Source organism: Triticum dicoccoides, chromosome 7A (assembly GCF_002162155.2).
Source record: "Triticum dicoccoides isolate Atlit2015 ecotype Zavitan chromosome 7A, WEW_v2.0, whole genome shotgun sequence".
NCBI lineage: Eukaryota > Viridiplantae > Streptophyta > Magnoliopsida > Poales > Poaceae > Triticum > Triticum dicoccoides.
In genome coordinates this window covers 53375347-53393376 of record NC_041392.1, presented here as the reverse complement: position 1 = coordinate 53393376, position 18030 = coordinate 53375347, and the positions used below count along the sequence as shown (strand labels likewise).

Sequence of the window (18030 nt, the reverse complement as noted above, 5' to 3'; positions counted from 1 at the left end):
GTTTGCAGGGACCATGATAAACTCTTCATGGGGGGCATCGCCGATTACTCTAATTGGTATTAATGATCCCACAACACTGGAAGCCCTAGCAGTCCGGGAATCACCGGCTTTGGCAGATGACCTATATGAACGAAGGATCTTTGTAGCTCCTCATTGCAATATCGTGATTGATGATATCAAGCAGAGGAGTGCCGCTGTCTACAGAGCCATCATTTGAGAGATCTCAGATCGATCTAGACTTTTTACTGCTTGCACTTTTAGCCGTGAGTTTATGAGTTCGAATACTGAATCTCATAATTTTAACGAAGCATGCTCTTTCACTTCGGATTGGCCGCCGCGTTTGGTTAAGCAATCCCGTGATTTTTCTTTCGTCTATGTAAACATTATGACGAGTTAAATAAGAAGCTTAGTGAGATTGTTAAAAAAAAGCAATTTGGATCGGGTGACATAGGCCGACGGCGGGCGCTGCACACGATAACTTCATAACATAATGGAGAGTAACGTCAAAAAACCGGTGTTCAGTCTGCCGCGGGTGGCACGAGCACGACGGCCGTGAGCCGGCTCTGCATCCTTGGCTGGCCGTCCGGAGTGCGGGCGCACACTGACAACGAGCACTGAGAGTGAGAGAGCAGCTCGCGCCTCACCCAACAAGGTTTCCTTTCCTTCCTTCCTCGGTAAGCTGGCTGGGATATCGATCGGATCAGGGGGAACCGCCCCGCCGAGCTCCGGATGGCGACGGCGCGGCCGCTCGGCGTGAGGCTCCTCGTCGGCGCCGAGGCGCCGACGCCCCTCCAGGATTCGGCCGAGGACGCCGCGGCCTTCCTCGCCCTGCCGGTCAGCCTGCTCGGCAAGGAGTGCCTGATGGACAGCGCCGGCAACCTCTACGCCAGGGTCGAGGCCCTGCCCCGCGCGGGCGCGAGCGCGGGAGAGGACGCGCTCCTCCGCGCGCCGGCGGGCGCGGTCGTCGTCGGCTCCGCCCAGCGCCTGCTCGCCCTCGCCGGGGCAATGAGAGTGGCGGAGCGGCTGGCCGGCCGGACGGCCCCCGCGGACCGCGCCGAGCCGAGCACCGCGGCCGACATGGACATCGACTCCGGCGGGGACGCCGTCTCCTCGAGCCATTCGGGCAGGGATTCGGGCGCCAAAAGGAGGCGCGGCGGCGGCGTCGACGAAGCGCCATGCGTGCTCCAGAGGCCCGCGAAGCGCCGGATCCTCGCGTGGAGGGTGCGCCGGTACCGGTCCCTGGTGGCCAAGGCCAAGGCGACGGCGAGGAGGGCCAGGATCCGGGCGGTGAGGAGGAGGGCGCCCGCTTGGAAGTGCGTCCAGCGGCAGCTCGCGCGCGCCACCCTGAGCTGCGACGGCCTGCACAGATGGAGCCCCGGCGGCGCCGGCGGTGGAGGAGGAGCTGGTTAGCAATAGAAAGATCCGCTGGTAACTAAATCAGCTCAATCCTCATGCTAATTAGGGAATGGGATTAGCACCCTAGCATTTTGTTTTCCTACTCGATTAGACAGTGCTCCTTATCCGAATGACAGGGGTGCTCAGCTCAATTAGGTTGGTCTTTTGTGATGTTATCCAATTGCGTGTAGAAATTCCATCTTATGCTCTGAAAAACTTACTAGTGGGGAATTAAGCAAGAATTTAGGCTATTTACTACGGACACCCTGACAGACAGCAGCATATATTAGTGTTCTAGAGTTCTTGTGCACTTCAGCTCAATTAGGTTGGTCTTTTGTGATCATCCAGATGAGTGTAGGAATCACATCTTTATGCTCTGAAAAACTTAATAGTGCAGAATTAAGCAAGAAATTAGACTATTTACTACTGACACTCTGACAGGCAGCAGTATATACTATATTAGTGTTCTAAGGTTATTGTGCATTTGAGCATTTGTGCTCTAAGTTGATTTACCAGATGACAGCATCAGTCTCGACTGATTTTGCATCTTCATTCATGCCTTCCACTGGGCACTGATCTGTCTCCAGTCTCCACCGCATTTCGCTGGGAGCAGTTTTCGCTTTTTCAGCAGACAGGCATCACGTTTCCGATTTATTTGGCCTCTTCAGTTTTCCTTTTCTTTCTCTTTTGATACAGTGGAGGAAACATCCTTGATTTCAGCAAGTAAATTACAAGAAATTACAAAGTTGGTCGAAAAAGCTAAATAAATGAACCAAACAGCAAATGGCCTCTCTCTAGGCACTGTAGACAAATTTGGCATTCAGACCATCTTGGCACAAGGATATTTCCATCCTTGTGAGGTCTGAGCTATCAAATATTCAAATGCCTTGACTTCTCTGGCTAATGCAATAGCCTTGGAGTATCACCCTGTTTACACATTTAGAATGCAGTTAGATGATTCTAGTGCACGAGATTCTACAGGATCAATGAACCACATGAACAATTCTCAAGTTTTTTTGAAGCTTGGATACAATTCAATTTTTTTTGGGAGAATAGTTCACTCTTTTGAATAGCTACAACTAGTCTAAATCAGGACTAGTAAACTAGGCGGTATACACAGTGCTGTGAGCTCTGCTATACTTTTGGCGGATTTTACAGCAACAGTGTTTCAGGGAATCTAGTCACTGATTCCAGAGTTGAAATGTTTTTGGTACCGTGAGGCTGCTTGCGTGTGGTGTAGCTAGTTTCTTTCATGAATTAGTTTGTATACTGGTTCAAACCTCGTGCTAAGGAATGTGATTAGGTACTGTAGCTACCATTTTGTACTGTTACTCTATAGAGAGTGCCCCTTGATCCCAAGGACAGGGGTGCTCAGCTCAATTAGGTTGGTCTTTTGTGATGTTATCCAATTGTGTTTAGAAATTCCATCTTTATGCTCTGAAAAACCTACTAGTGGGTAATTAAGCAAGAAGTTAGACCATTTACTACTGACATTCTGAAAGACTGCAGTATATATTAGTGATCTAAGGTTATTGTGCACTTCAGCATTTCTGCATTTGTGCTCTAAGTTGATTTACTAGATGACAGTATCAGACTCAGCTGAATTTACAGCTTCATTCATGCCTTCCACTGGGCACTGATCTGTCTCCAGTCTCCACTGCATTTCACACTATGAGCTGTTTTGGCCTCTTCAGCAGAGTTCCTCTTCACATATTGCCTGTCCACTAGGGGCCGTTTCAGCTTTATTTGGCTTCTTCAGTTTTAGGACCCTCTTTCATTTTGATAAAGTGGACGAAATATCCCTGATATCGTTAATGGAATTGCCAAACCTTTCAAAGTTGATGGAAAAACTAAACAATGGAATGGCCTCTCTAGAGTCATTGTAGACAAATTTGGCAAGTGAAAAGTTTCAGACCTTCTTGTTACAAGGATCTTTCCACCTTGCCTTGCGAGGTCTGAGATATCATATGTTCAAATGCCTTGACTTTCTGGCAAATGCAATGGCCCTGGAGTATCACCCAGTTTACACACTCAGAAGATTTTTTGCAGTTAGACGATTCTACAGCAAGAGATTCTACAAGATCAATGAACCACATAAACAATTCTCAAGTTTTGCAACTTGGATGCAGAATAGTTCGATCTTTTAATAAGCTACAACTACTCAACTAGGCAATCCACGAGTAGTGAAGTACTCCCTCCGTTCCAAAATAGATGACCCAACTTTGTACTAACTTTATACTAAGGTTAGTACAAAGTTGGGTCATCTATTTTGGAACGGAGGGAGTAGGTGATATACACAGTGTTATGAGCTCCGCTATATCTTTGTAAGACTGCAGATTTACAGCAACAGTGTTTTAGTGGATCTAGTTGTTGATTCCAGAGTAGTCATATACTTATGAGTAGAAGTGTTTATGGTGTCGCGAGGCCTCAAACATGTGGCGTACTAGCTAGTTTCTTTCATGAATTAATGTGTACTGGTTAAATACATATTTTTTTAGCTGTATTACTACTCTACCCTCACATATGCAATGTAAAAGATTGGAGATCGCCTTGTGAGTGTTGGTACATAACTAAATCTCTTCTAATAATTCGGTGTTATTTCGAAAAACAATAGGAACCATTAGATGAGGTTATAATCTTTATCGGGGAAAATGATGAAGGTTAATATTTGCTGGGCATATTGCACACATTGATTGGAAGCCTTAAAAAGCTAAGATCGTGTTGTATGCTCTATTCTTGAACAAGTCTTTCTTTTTATGTTCTTTTTGCTGGTTTGATCAAGTTTTAAAGTGCAATTTTGATAAACTTTCTCAGGGTATCATAGCATGCACACGGGTTTTCTGTAGTATGCTACGATTACCATCTGAACCTGTGCATGTGAAACTCCTTAATCATTTGTGCCAAGCCTTCTGCAGTGTTAAGACGAATAAGTCATTACAAGTAGGTATGAACTGAGTGTGCATTATGGTTAAATGACACACTTGGAAAATATTTTAACACTAGGAAAGGACTTAGGCAGGGGGTGGGGTCCCTTTTTGCCCACTTTTATTCACCATTGCGGCTGATGCCTTGGCTGTCTTGATTAAGGGTCTAGTTACCAATTTGCTGGATGACGGGCTAGCCATCATCCAGTATGCCAACGATGCTATTTTCTTGTTTTAGGATGATGTAGAGAGCGCCAGAAATCTTAAGTTTATTTTGTGCATTTTTAACATTTTACTGGTTTGAAGATTTATTTATAAGTGCTGTCAAAGGATTGTTGGTGACGATATGAAAACAAGACATATACTCAGAATATTACCGTTCATAAAGTTTTCTCCAGGGGCATAGACAGGTTTTGGCCATTTAGGCGCTTTTTGAGAGGATACTCACACCATGTGGCAAAACCTGAAGCAAATATGCAGTCAGGGTTGAGCCTGAACCAGATAGTGTGATGTGGCTTTTGACTAACTCAGGTAAATTCTCTGAAGTTCTATGTACCCATTATCTGATTATTACTAAGAGGGTTATTTCTCCGTACACAATGTTGTGGATCCTTAAGCTTCCCCTAAGTATTCTGTTGGTTGGTAGCCTGAAACTGTATTCTGACAAGGGACAACCTGAAAAGTAGGGATGTAAGGAAGTTGACCTGTGTGAGTTTTGTGATGAGCCCCTGTTCTTCCAATGCCCTCTCGCAAGATATGTTTTGGGATGTTGGAAGTGCGTCTCTAGGGATATTGACATTGACTGTCAGCCTTCATGCTTTAAAACTTACTAGCACAAATGCACGTGCGTTGCAACGGGCTAAAAATTCGTAAAACCTGCTCTGTATGACAGCATGCATCATTTTATATATCTAGTTCTGATAAACATCAGCATAAGTTTATAATGTTATCTCTTTTCGGAGTATGACGCATGGATGTAAATAAGCCACCCTAACATCTTTCATCAATGAACGAGTAGTGCTGCATGGAATAGTCTAGTAATCGGTTCTATTTTTACTTTTCAGAAAACACAAATATTTCTATATTATAAAATAATTAAACAATTTTGAAATTTTTAATCTTTCTATTATAACCGAAACATCTTTTGAAGATGAACATTTTTTTGAACACATGTTTTTTAACTATGAAATTTGAAAATTTTGTGGTCAAATTTAAATGGTTTTGTTAAAAAGAGTTGGAACATTTTTTTTGGAGTTTTGTGCATTTTTAAACAAGCGTGAACATATTTAAAAGCATGTTTTTTAAAAAATAAATAAGAAGAATTTGAAACACTCTTTATCTAAAAACACACACACATTTGGTGTCCGCAATTAGAAAAATAATTGTTGGTGTCTAGACCATGTAGTGTAAAGTTGAGAAAGTCGTCAAGAGTGTCCTTTGATGGTCCTTCCTTCATCTTAGCACTATCATCGATGGAAGAGCAATGGTGTAAGTGTTTTTAGCAGGATGCACCGACGTAAAATTGTTTGAGAGTTTAATAACTAATCTAAATGTTTTTTCTTAGAATTTTGAAAATATTTAAATGCAAACAATTTTTTTGGATGGAAAAGTAGTGGTGCATTGAAGTGGGATTGTTTATATACATTTTTTGGTTAATATTCAAAAGCAAACAGGTTTTTACTATGTTGATATTTTTTTTAAGAAAAAGTTGGTTGCTTGGTTTGCAAGATTATATTATGTTTTTTTTCCTTTTGCACTACTTGAACTTGGCCCAAAGACCGAATCGTACTCACTCTCACTCATCACCATAAAAAAGGCAAACTTTTTTGATAAATTTCATGTGAAGGCGACGTACACCATCCATCACGTATATATGCTTCTTCTACATTTCAGCAAACATAGCAAACAATCCCCACCGAGTAATCCTCCTGTGTGGCCCTCTTTTATCCACGCAGTGCTGCGCTGCTCCTCCTTCACATCCCGTCCAGCAGGCCAGCACCCAATAGGCCAATATCCCAGGAGCGCTGCTCCTCCTTCTCCGCCCCCCATCAGCGCTGCTCCTCCTTCTCCGCCCCGGCCCCAAGTTCCCACCCCCACCTACGGCGCCGCGTACTCCCCTCCCCTCTTCCCTCTTCCACAGCCAATCAAGTAGAATAGATCGAGCACGCGCGGCGCGGTCACACCCCTCCCTCCTCCCCCTCGGCGGCGACGAGCAGCGGTGTCCGTTGGTGCCCTTTCTTCCTCCGCCTCCAGCCCTGGGCCAGGAGACCCGTTGGTGCCCTTTTCTTCCTCTGCTCCGACGCTCGGCCTTGCTTGGCCGAGCTCGCGGGGCTCCGTTCCATTCCATTCCATCCTTCCAATTCCGTTATGTTCCCTCTCCTGGGGTTGCCGATTGCGTGCTTATTTTGAGATTCTTCCTTCAGACCTACTTGCTCTTCGCGGATTAATTCCTTCGTTCTGTTCCTCTCATAGGCTTGTTGATTTCTGATGCGGAAAAGTCGCCCGCGTATATAAATTGATTGAATTGGTTGAAAAGGAGCAAGGTGGGACTATTTATGAGTTCTAATCCTCATGCAGAAAGTATTTTTCGCTGCTCCTCTGCTCATCGGTTTAGTAAAATGTGGGCTATGTCGGTTCGGCCCACGCGCGTGACAACGAAACTTACGGCCTCATGGGGTAATGCCTGAGCTACGCCCGCGGGTCACTGGCCTGTTTCTTCGTTCTTGATGGGCTGTTTCGTTCGCTTTCTCGGTGTCGAGCGATCTGAGCGAAATCGATGAACGGTTTAGTACCACCACCTCAAGTATATGTTTACATAAAGAAAGCGTATTGTAACGGTGAACCACGGAGTCAATCCGTGCTTTATTATTAGGGATAGATGGTAATCTTGGTTTGCTGCTTTCACTGGGAGGTACAGGAAAGTGGTGATGTTCGGTTCTGGTGCTATTTTCAGGACTGCGTGGAAGCAAATGAGTTCTTTAGTGATCTAAAACGTCTTATATCTGTTTACAAGGAGAGTACTAGTTATTGAAGCAGTTCATGATTTTCTCTAGTTTTATTATAAAAAATCTTGAAAACTTCAATTTTTCTTTTTTTAAGGAAAGAATCATATCTATTATAAAAGTTGCCCGGAATTATGAAGCACCTCAATAACGTAGAACTTGAATGTACAATACTTAGAGCACATCTAGATATGCTTTAGCAAAACTGTTAAAAATCAATTTGTTGGTTGTTCATTAGTAGTACAATCTAAGAGCACCCTTAACAGATCCTCGATATGGTTTTAGAGGAGCAAAATAAAGAGTTAACTGCATCTAATCGATCCCTTAGAGGCAGAAAATTGTAATCCTTTTAAGTTTACCCCAGTGCCCAACTCTTCTATTTTCACTCCTCCGCGACACTGCTGCTTAAAAACTTTCAGTACCTTTTCTCACGTCCGCCGCTACCGGAACCCACGTCGCCAAGAGGAGAAAGAACAGAGCTCCAGGAATCTGAAGAAACAACGCCGGCAACTCGAGGAGAGATGAGCAGGCAATGTTGTTGAACCTAAAACAAGGAAACGGGAACCAAGATCTGGATAGAATCCAAAATCCGAGCCATGAGCCCAGACCTGGAACCAATATTTCTGTTCTAATTTCTGCCGCTTCTTCTCCCTCTGAATCAAACTTCTTTTTTGATCTCTCAACCCCAAGAAGAAACTTTATTCACTGGCACGAGGAAGAAGAAACGGAAGAAGCAAAAGATCGGGGAATGGTTTCTTAACAAGCTCGACTCGGACGCATAACAAGATGGGATACATAACATAACCATCGGAAATCCACCGGGAGGACACACATCAGGCGGCCAAACCCCCGCCTTCCTGCCGCTCGAAGAAATCGATCACGTCGCCGTCCTCCATCTCGAGCTCCGCCGGCGTGCGCCAGCCGACCACGCGGACGGCGTCGTAATGGAAGGTGCCGGTCCCGTACTCAGACGTCGGGGACCTGGCTGTGTCCATGACGGCCTGGAGCTTGTCCGTCATCCTGATGGCGTGGCGGATCAGGTTCTGCTTCTGGTCCACCACCTTGAGCGTCACGAACAGGGGCGCCACCGCCGCCTCGGAGTCCTCCTGCTCCTCCTCCCTGGCCGGCGACGCCATAGCTTCAGAGTTCAGACTTCTTCTTTTTCGTTACGCCGCCACGCCGATTTTTCGTTATGCGACGAGGGAGGGCTAGGGCGTCTGATTATAAATAAACTAGTCATAAACCCGTGCACCGGCACGGGCTAGCATTTCGTGTGTGCATACATTCTACTTGGTGCTTCTAAAATATATATTTTATTGTACCTTTTCAGTTTATACTATCGTATGTGGCATGCTTTTTCATGCTGGCTAATGAGCGACAACTATAGAGCAGCTATGACACCCGTTAACTATTTCTTGCAAACTGCGATGAAATGGCCCATTATGGGATACTTTCTGATGTTTCTATGTCAGACACGTTTATTTTCTTTCCATCACTTACATGCAACCACAGTTCAAGCGTGAAGTACAAAAACAGGTTATGTTTCAAAAATTAAAAAAACTGGATCATATAGATCATAAACCATGCTTATCGAATTAGGCTATTACTATTGAATCCGGGCAATCCATAGACTGGAATTACAATTAGCTGGCTTAGTTTTGTGTTTTCTCTAGGATCGATGAGAGGTCTAGAATTGGCATTGTAGTCTACTTTGGTGTTAATCACTAAGATACACCACAAAATGAGTTGACAGCAATTGCATGCTTCAACAACCTTACTATAGTACATATCACTTACAAATGAATGAAATAAAAGCTACGCTGCAATATTTGAAATGAACTACACCTTTGCAAGTTTCTCAGTTTGACATTGCTAGAAATGGATGAAAGTCTGGATCTTGCAATCCAATACTAAATTCAGACTATGAATGTCTCTGGCTAAAACAGATTTGTTAGAGATGTTCCGATGTGGGTAAATTTGATATGCGGGCTACATATCATAAACTAAAACTTTACACTAACGAATTTGCCATGCCAGAATAGTCAATTTGAGTTTTTGTGAACCCCCTCTATTATCATTGCAAAGGCTATAATTCTACTTCACAAATAAGGAACAAATTGGCACAAAATCTCCATCACTCGAGTTTGAAGGCAGATCATCTTCCAATTGGTAATTTAATCAGATAAAGATGTTATATGTAGATCCTCGACACTATTCTTAGACAATACAAAGAACAAAGATTTCCCAATTTAAGTTACCTGATAGTAATAACCTTAAAGGGTGAACAAATAGGGAAAATGGTTTGAGGCAATAAAAATCACAATGCAGGTGAATCCTTCTTAAAACATAGGTGTAGTTAGGCACTGCGATAGATAAAATTTTCTAAAGCAATAGGTGAATCAAATCATTGCATGAACTGTTGAACAAAGGGGTCTTGTGAATAACTTGTTGCTAGATGCAAATAACATGGCTAGCTAACAACCTTCTCAAAGGAACAAATGGCTAAATTGTTTCTATCATGTCCTTAAGAACAATTTATTGATCCCTTTCACTCGGTGTTGGAAGAGAAAAACACAAATCAACCAAGAGACCAATCAGTTCCATACCATAAAAATGGAGAACCTAGTCAAACCTGAAAGATTGTACTTATTTTTACTGTGGTATTAATTTCACCCAAATCGTGGAATATATTTCTCGTAAATTTGTACAGCGTATTTTCACCATTGTCCAGTTCACTAAGATTATTTTACTGACATAGAGGCCCATGATTATTGTACATGACCTCTAAAGCAACATAGGAGAAAAAAACGTTGTTGTCCCTTTTTAGTGAAAAATCATATAAAAACACAATTAGGACTTTTCTTCTTTGATTGAGATAATCATTTTTTTGGTCCCTTAGTTCTGGCGTCTGGTTACTACCCATGCTTAAAAACATAGAAAATATCATCAAGCATTTGAAACATTTTACTTGCGAAAACCTAAGAATACTTTTGGAAAAACACCTCGTCTCCTACTGTGTGAGCTAAACTCAATTCTTGGTAACCGAAGACTAAACTGTTCATATAACATGTTAGTACAGCATCATAATTGCACATAAACTGCTATTTAGTATTCCTCAGTATACAGTAAAAACATTAACACAACCTCTGATGCATATATGTAGGGTGCAGTAAATAGGAACTGTAAATAAGATAACCACAGCAATAATGTTCGTTCATTGCAAACTTTGAACTGTACCCAAAGGATTCACATAGAATGCGGTGGTTCCGGTTGCAGAAGTTGAATGTTCAGGTTACACTATTTAGCACATACTAAGAATACTAGGCTCGTAAGGGTTCAATTTTTCTGGTTTTTTTGGATTTTTTTACGGTGTCCTGGTAAAACAACGTGTGTAACCCTTCTAGAACTATCTGCGTTTTTCACGTTTGATTTATCTACGTTTGACTGATCGTGTGCCACGTACTCTCCGCGTGTCCGTGCGTGCGCTCTCTGGAAAAAACTCGGGCGAAATCATCGACCGCTTATGGGACTATAAAAAACCCGCCTCGTCAGAAGCCCTCGCTTGGCGAACCACCTCTCCTCTACTGCCTCCAGGCACGCGAATGACCGCATAATGGAGAAAAAAAGCATGGCCGCCGCCGCCGCTTCGGACTCAAGGGTGCAGAGCCCGATGGCTCCGTCGAGGGCTGCGGGGAGAAGGGGAGCAGCTTCCTGCCGGGGCAACCGATCTGGGAGGACGCTGGCGGTGGCGCTGGGGTGGGCAACGGGAGAAGGACGCCGACTCGCAGTCCCGCACCTGCTGCTTCGCGGTCATCGACCACGGCGTCGCGCACGAGAAGCCGCCGCTCGACGCCGTCAAGTCTCACCCCCGAGCACTAGCGTCGTGATCCGCGCGGAGAGCCCAGCCGTCGAGCAAGATCCCCTCGGCGGCTTCCTGCTCCTCGCCGGCGAGGTCCTCGGACGAGCAAGCAAGTCCAGGTGAGATTCTCTCCCTTCTCTCTTCTGCGCGCCCCTTCCTCTGTCCGGAGTTGATTTAAGGCGTGAGGTAGAGATGCAGCTCCGTATTCATCTTCATTCTTTTTGCTTGCTACTCCCTCTGTAAACTAATATAAGAGCGTTTAGGTCACTACTTTAGTATTCTAAATGCTCTTATATTAGTTTACGGAGGGAGTACTTTTATGGATCCACAAAGAGTACAAGAAGCCCAAGCGCACAAATTCTTCTGCTTCATCTCAATTTTGAGCTGTTTATTTTCATATAGATCACTTATTTGAGCAGAGATATGACAACTTTCGCACTGGAAAATGCTGTAATCTCATGCAAACTTGAGGAATCATGTATATGCAGAAAAATATCACTGTTTGCTTTTTTAAATTTCAGAGTGCACTATTTGTGTAATGTATGCGCACCCATAAACTGCAGCTACATTTAAATTTTATCTGGCCACAACTGTGAGGATGTTTAGGGTAATGAACAAACAAAAAAAATTACGCAGTCTTCAATAAGCAGGAATACTTCTGAAAAATTGTACATTCGGAAAAAGAAACAATTTTAATCATGCAGCTTGCCATGCTTTCTTGCAGGACGGACACGCCCTTTAGGGTTATTAATCGTATTTTTACAGAGGTTGTGCATATCGCCAGGATTTGAGTATTCAGAAGCCCATAAATAGAGGCACTATTTGAACTCAATATTGTCATGGTTTACAGTCAGGTTACATCTGACCCACAACTTATATAGTGTCGTGTTTTATTCAACATATACTCGATAATTAGATCGTGTCAGTAATTAGAACATATCAAGAGGGAACTATCATGGATGAAATGGTGCCAATACACCGAATTAACAAGTTCAGGCACAAACTGAAAGAATGCTTCATCTAGCGATTGCATGTTTCCCTTCTCGATGCTAGCGGCCGTCAACACCGAAGACCAGCAAGGTAAATAAACACCAACCATCGATCTTGGCAAATCCAGGGGGTAGAATCTTGGAAGTACATTGAACTGAGTGTCTATTCTTTTTGTGGATTTGATTTTGGCCAGATGGACAGGACGTCAATCCCGGAGGACACGATCGACTACGTGAAGGAGCTGTTGGAGAGGATACAACGGCTGCAGTTGGAGTTATAGGAGTCACGCTGCTGTGGGTATGGCTGCCGAGTGTGTTCCAGCAGCAGAACCCCAACGAGATGCTGGCCAGGAAAAGCTCCAAGGTGAGGAATTGAAGCCACCCACTGTCACCAGAGGAGTGCCGCTTCATTTTTTCTATAACTTGAAAAGTAGTGAGAGCAAGATACTTTGAGTATCATTTTTTGCGAGGAAACGATGAGTAGCAATTTGATTAGTTTGGTAGGTGTAACACACATTCACACAGTTCTCAGGCAAAAAAACTGCAGTTAGCTCGCAGACTCTTGTTTGCTAAAAGTTTAGAATGAAAGACCGGCGAGTTGAGTTGGTTGTTTCAACAAAGCATGGTTAATTGATTTGAGAGTGTGTGAAATGAATTTGAAAGGCATTTTGGACAAACATCCTGGTGATGGTGTTGTGTGTGTGCTGGTACTATTTTGTGCTACGTGCTACTACTTCCATGCCGCTATGTGAGGGATTCAGAGATTCAGATATGAGAGAGGCTACTGCTGGGATATGGATTACTACAAATTGTTTGCTGCTCTGAGTTGTATGTTATTGCTGCTCTGATTTGTGTGTTGCTGCTTGGGTGAAGAAGGACAGTGCTGCTGCAATATATGGAACAAAGTAATAGAGATAATGATGCTGCTACTAATAGGTTGTTGCTATTTTCACCTTTTGCAGTTGCTAATTCTGCTCTGGGTTATGTAGTTTGTATTAGCTATATCTTTACCAAGTACAAATTATTTTGGAAGCATGGTTGATCTGTTCCTTCTTTTGTGTTATTTTGTGGTCCCTTTTGCATTGATATGACTTCGTGTTTTGATGCATTCTTCCATCCTGTAGGCTATTAGACATGCTCATTTAAAGATTGAGTTATCAATATCAATTATGGTTACCTATCAGCGTCTACTGTTTTAAATAGCCCGCTATAGCTCCGCTATAGCACGCTATAGCGCTTACAAAAGGTCTTGCGCTAAGAGACTTTGGTCCAAACAAATGAACAAACATTTTAAATAGCGCGCTATAGCTTCGCTATAGCACGCTATAGCATTTGGAAGAGGTCCGCCGCTAAGATGCTTAGCGCGCTATTTAAAACTACTCTAATCAGGTCTGCAAGGTAGTGTTATTTCTCTTCTATTTTTGTGATTCTTTATATGGCAGAAAATGGTATGGTTAGCTTATATCATAAATCCCATAAGGACTACATGATATGATATCATATGGTTCTTATATCAGCTCTACTGTGTTTTCCATTATTTTTCTAATGTAGAAAGCTATTGTTGTGCACAAATGTTGGTACAGTAGACATTCTATCGGGTGTGTGTGTATGTGTTCCCTTAGTTGCAGTGAGTATATATCTGAACCATCATTCCGTTTTACTGCTGGAAATATCGGTCCCACTCCACATAATCCGTCTAAGCCTAATGTATTTTTCCTAATATTTATTGTAGTATTAACCCATGAACTGTGAGAAGGGTATATTTCATCTTTACAAGTTCCATCAGTATTAGTTCTCCATTTTACATCAAAAAAGTGTAAGCGTACAGATAGAATACATCATCCATATGCATCATTTATCATTTGTTTTCTTTTAAGGTTATGATGCTGTCCCTTGGAAAGAAAATTCAAAATCCGTATCCACAATGTTCCAGACATTAAGGTGAACATGTAGAGAGCATTTTTCTGAATTTGTATGTATAGAAGTGTTTCTCATCAAGTTCCGTCGGTAAGGTGTTCGTATTTATTTATACCACAGCTCTATTGTAGTAGATATACATGTCAATATTTTGAGCCTACTTATGGAGACTACCTTCTATATGTGGTACAAGTTAATTCAATCTAGCTCAGCCATCGTAGGCATTCTGGCAGGTGTGTTGTTCGGAGGAGGGGCCAGATGTCCTAAACAAGAGATGAGAGTGAAATACTTCGATATTTATCACATTATTTTTCAGCTGATCGCTAATTTCCGGGACCGAGTTTCAAGCTTTGCATTGATCTCTGTTTGGTTTGCTGCACTTATGTCATCTACAATTTGCAGATATTCTCACAGTTTTTTGTTTTATGATTAGGAGTAGGGTCTTGGGAAGCATACAAGTGTCCTGAAGTAAGCATTGTGCACAGGCCGTTCAGGGTACCACACTACTATTTTGCTTGCATGTTCATACGAGTATTGTTGAATGAAATATAGCTTCAAGAGTGCCTCTTCTATAAACAGAATATCAAATTGGTTGTTTAATGTGCTCCTCTGTAATTAGAAAGTTAATCAAGTGTTAGCTAAATGTTTGCATTGTAAAGTGTACTTACCCTTTCTTCTTTTGATAATGGGCTGCAAACATTTCCAATTTTGATTCCCTTCTATTTTGGGAATTTTCCTCATCAAATGCACTCTATTTTTCTCTATGTAGATTAATCTACCATGAACTCTCTTATGAGATTATTCTATTTAGTATTGACCAACAGATAAGTCATGGTTGATCTTTATGGAATCGTTACTAAGTTTTATCCATTACATGAAGAGGTTGATGATCTCTTCCTATCCGTGAAGCAAATTACTTCCTCCGTAAAAGTAATATAAGAGAGCTAGGCAGTTTTGTCTCGACTAGCTACTACCACTGTGTACCGTAGTACCATAGATTTCTTATGCATGTACCGACAAGATAACGAAAATCAAGTCTTTGCACGAACCAAGTCTTTGCTACTACCACTCTTCCTCTGTATAAACCACTTTGCTACAAATCAAGTCTTTGCACGAACTACCAAATCTTACAAAAAAAGAACAAGTATTTTACCAATCCTTATGGCGCGGCATGCAACCACACAACTACAACGCCCCGAGGGCAATGTACAAGAGTTGCTCAGCCGCACAAGAATGGAAGAAGAATTAGAAATACAGAACAACAAAAAGCAAGCCACGCAATGACCAACGAAGAAGAATTAGAAATAACGAAAAGAGACTGGAGCAAGACCAAGGAAGAAGAATTAGAAATACAGAGCAACAAAAGGCAAGCCTTCAGCAAGAAAGGTCAACGCAAACAAGGATCCTCAAAAAAAAATTGTCTCTGAAATCAGTCCATCGAGAGCTAGGGCGTGCATCCAAAAACAACTTCAACATTGTCTACACAGCAAACAAACCACCAAGAAAAGAATAGAAGAACTAGCTTCATCTCTCTACCACTACATCACATAGGCAAACTCAGCCGGAGGATCAACATCCCAGGTCTGAGAAAAGAACAACAGCTTTGCAATTATAGATGTTGTAGATCACTATCACTACATGTTGTAGATCATTTATAGATGTCCCAATAAGATGTACCTTTTTCTTGTATAAACTACTTTGCCATGAATAAGTCTCGGGATGACTTACCAAATATTAAAAAAAAACTAAATAGCTTAATAATCCATGTGGCGCGGCGTGCCGCCGCGCACTACCCGCTAGTGGTCATCTAGGCACGTTTTGTACTGCTTCATCTAGGGAAGCTGGTCGTAAGTAGTTAGAGATTGACTATGTACTCACTCTCCTCACGAACAAAAAGTACATCTTCAAGCATGAGCTGTTAGGATGTACATGGACAAAATGAAATTGTAATAAGTGATCGTGAGTGGGTTTGCTTTATGATCTGAAGTTCTGATAAAACAAAAGCTCATTGAAGTTTCTACATAAATTGGTTTTTACCATGAACGGGTAATGCATTGCCTAAAAGGATGTACCAAAAAGCTCGAACACAAATTACAATTCCGTTTAGTATTAGAAGAGCTACAAAATCATAGCCATAAGATAAAAATGCACTGCCTAAAAGGATGTAATGCATTACGAACAAATGTAGATGTGATATTTCTGTCGGGATATAATTTTACTACCAGATTTTCCTGCACTCTTGCTATTCTGTTGTATCTAAAAAGTTGATCAGTGCATGCAATTATTCTTTACTGAAATTACGACAACTGCCTTGCAGGTATAAAAAGCAGGAGATGCATCATTAAGTTGGGAAGAATAAACTCACCAGTTGAGCGATTGTGCCTCATATAAGAATGTCAAGCAAAGGAATAGTTGTCATTGACATTACCAGATACAAAAATACACTCGCCAGTAAACAAAATTCAGAATTATGTGAAGTTTTATTTATTGCAAATTAACTTGTCATACTATATAGAAGTTGAAAAGATGTGTTGTAATTATCCAGAATTGATGTTCAATTAGCTATCTGGTTAGATAATTTTATCCAGCTCCAAGAAAGTCTGAGGTACGAAGTATTTAATAACTTTCAGCTAGCATGCAAGAGAAAGTCACCTAGCCTTTCATATGCTAAATGAGGATTCCTCCTTCAGGTGCATTACATTAGACAACATGTAAAAGTTGGAAGAACAAATACCAAATGGATGATCCATGACATTCTCCAAGTAAATATCTCACAACATTATACCTTATTGCAACAAAATTATATTAAAAAATCAGCGGCAAGAACTCTAGCTGGACAAATAACTAAAAATATTCTTCAGTGGGAGTCAACACAGATATAATACTGGATTTATATCTTGGCTGATGTAGAACCTATGCACAGAAGCCACTTCAAGTCTTTGATTCTCAGGTTTCACCATGAGCTCGAGACTGTTATAATTTCCGTCAGGTTGCCTGCGGCTCCCTTGAGTTCTTGGTGTGCTTCAGTTTGTGATATATTGCAATAATATGATCCCTTGAATCTTCTTTTGCGTGCTGCCTGCTGTGCAATTATGCCTCCGGTACGCCAACTATATATCTTCATTTGCTTAATATGGTTTCATCTAGGGCAGGGCCACACCCTTGATCCCTCAAATAATCATGGTTAATTTTATTTCAATCTACTGAATTTATTCACGGGAGCCATATAATGCACATGAAGCATCTGACCGTCGAAATCAGCACCAAAATTTCCATCCAATCATTTATGCATCCTCCAATATCGAAAGCAGGGCAGCAAGGTAAGTACCAAGGAAAACAAATCGGCAAACCTGAAGGTCCATCAGATCTAAATAAGTCCTTGCTGCCAGATCGATTCATCTTCGTTCAGGAGTGCGACCCTAGGAGATGGCCCTCAGTTATGGTGCCGAGGAGCGTGGGAGGATGATGGTGGGTGCAGCGTATGGCTCACCACGGGTGAGATCTACGCCAGGCATCTGAGGAAAACATACAGGTGTAGTCACTGGAAGAAGAGGCACATCCCTAATTCTCCTTTTTAGATGTACATCGCTAATTCTCTATGTTAATGTAAACCTAGCGTGGTTTATTTTTTTACATGGATGCTCGACAGCTTGACGGGATGAAGGGGAATCCTTTGAAACGTGACAGAGGAGGAGACCTTTTTTTTTGACAATGACACATGAGGAGACCTTTTTTTGACAATGACACAGGAGGAGACCTGTTTATGACGGCATTATAGGCTTTGAAACGTGACAGGAGAGGAGACCTATTTATGAGGGCAAGGTAGGCTATTTCATCATGGCTTTTCACGCAAATTGGATGGTCAGAATTTACTCCTCCTGAGGATTAACGGTCAGAATTTACCCTCATGAGAATTAACGTGGAGGCTTAATTGGTGCCTCGGT

At 42.2% G+C, this 18030-nt stretch overlaps 1 protein-coding gene and 1 long non-coding RNA gene across 2 annotated transcripts; both read left to right on the top strand.

Moving 5' to 3' along the window:
• Positions 1–555: 555 nt before the first annotated feature.
• LOC119331694 lies at positions 556–1896 on the top strand. Its single transcript, XM_037604860.1, has one exon. The coding sequence runs from the start codon at positions 730–732 to the stop codon at positions 1408–1410; it is 681 nt and encodes a 226-aa protein (XP_037460757.1). The 5' UTR covers positions 556–729; the 3' UTR covers positions 1411–1896.
• A 10051-nt stretch (positions 1897–11947) lies between these two features.
• Positions 11948–12667, top strand: LOC119327545. Its single transcript, XR_005158555.1, has 3 exons — positions 11948–12034; positions 12127–12260; positions 12364–12667. It is a non-coding gene; the product is annotated as an uncharacterized LOC119327545 (long non-coding RNA).
• Positions 12668–18030: the final 5363 nt, after the last annotated feature.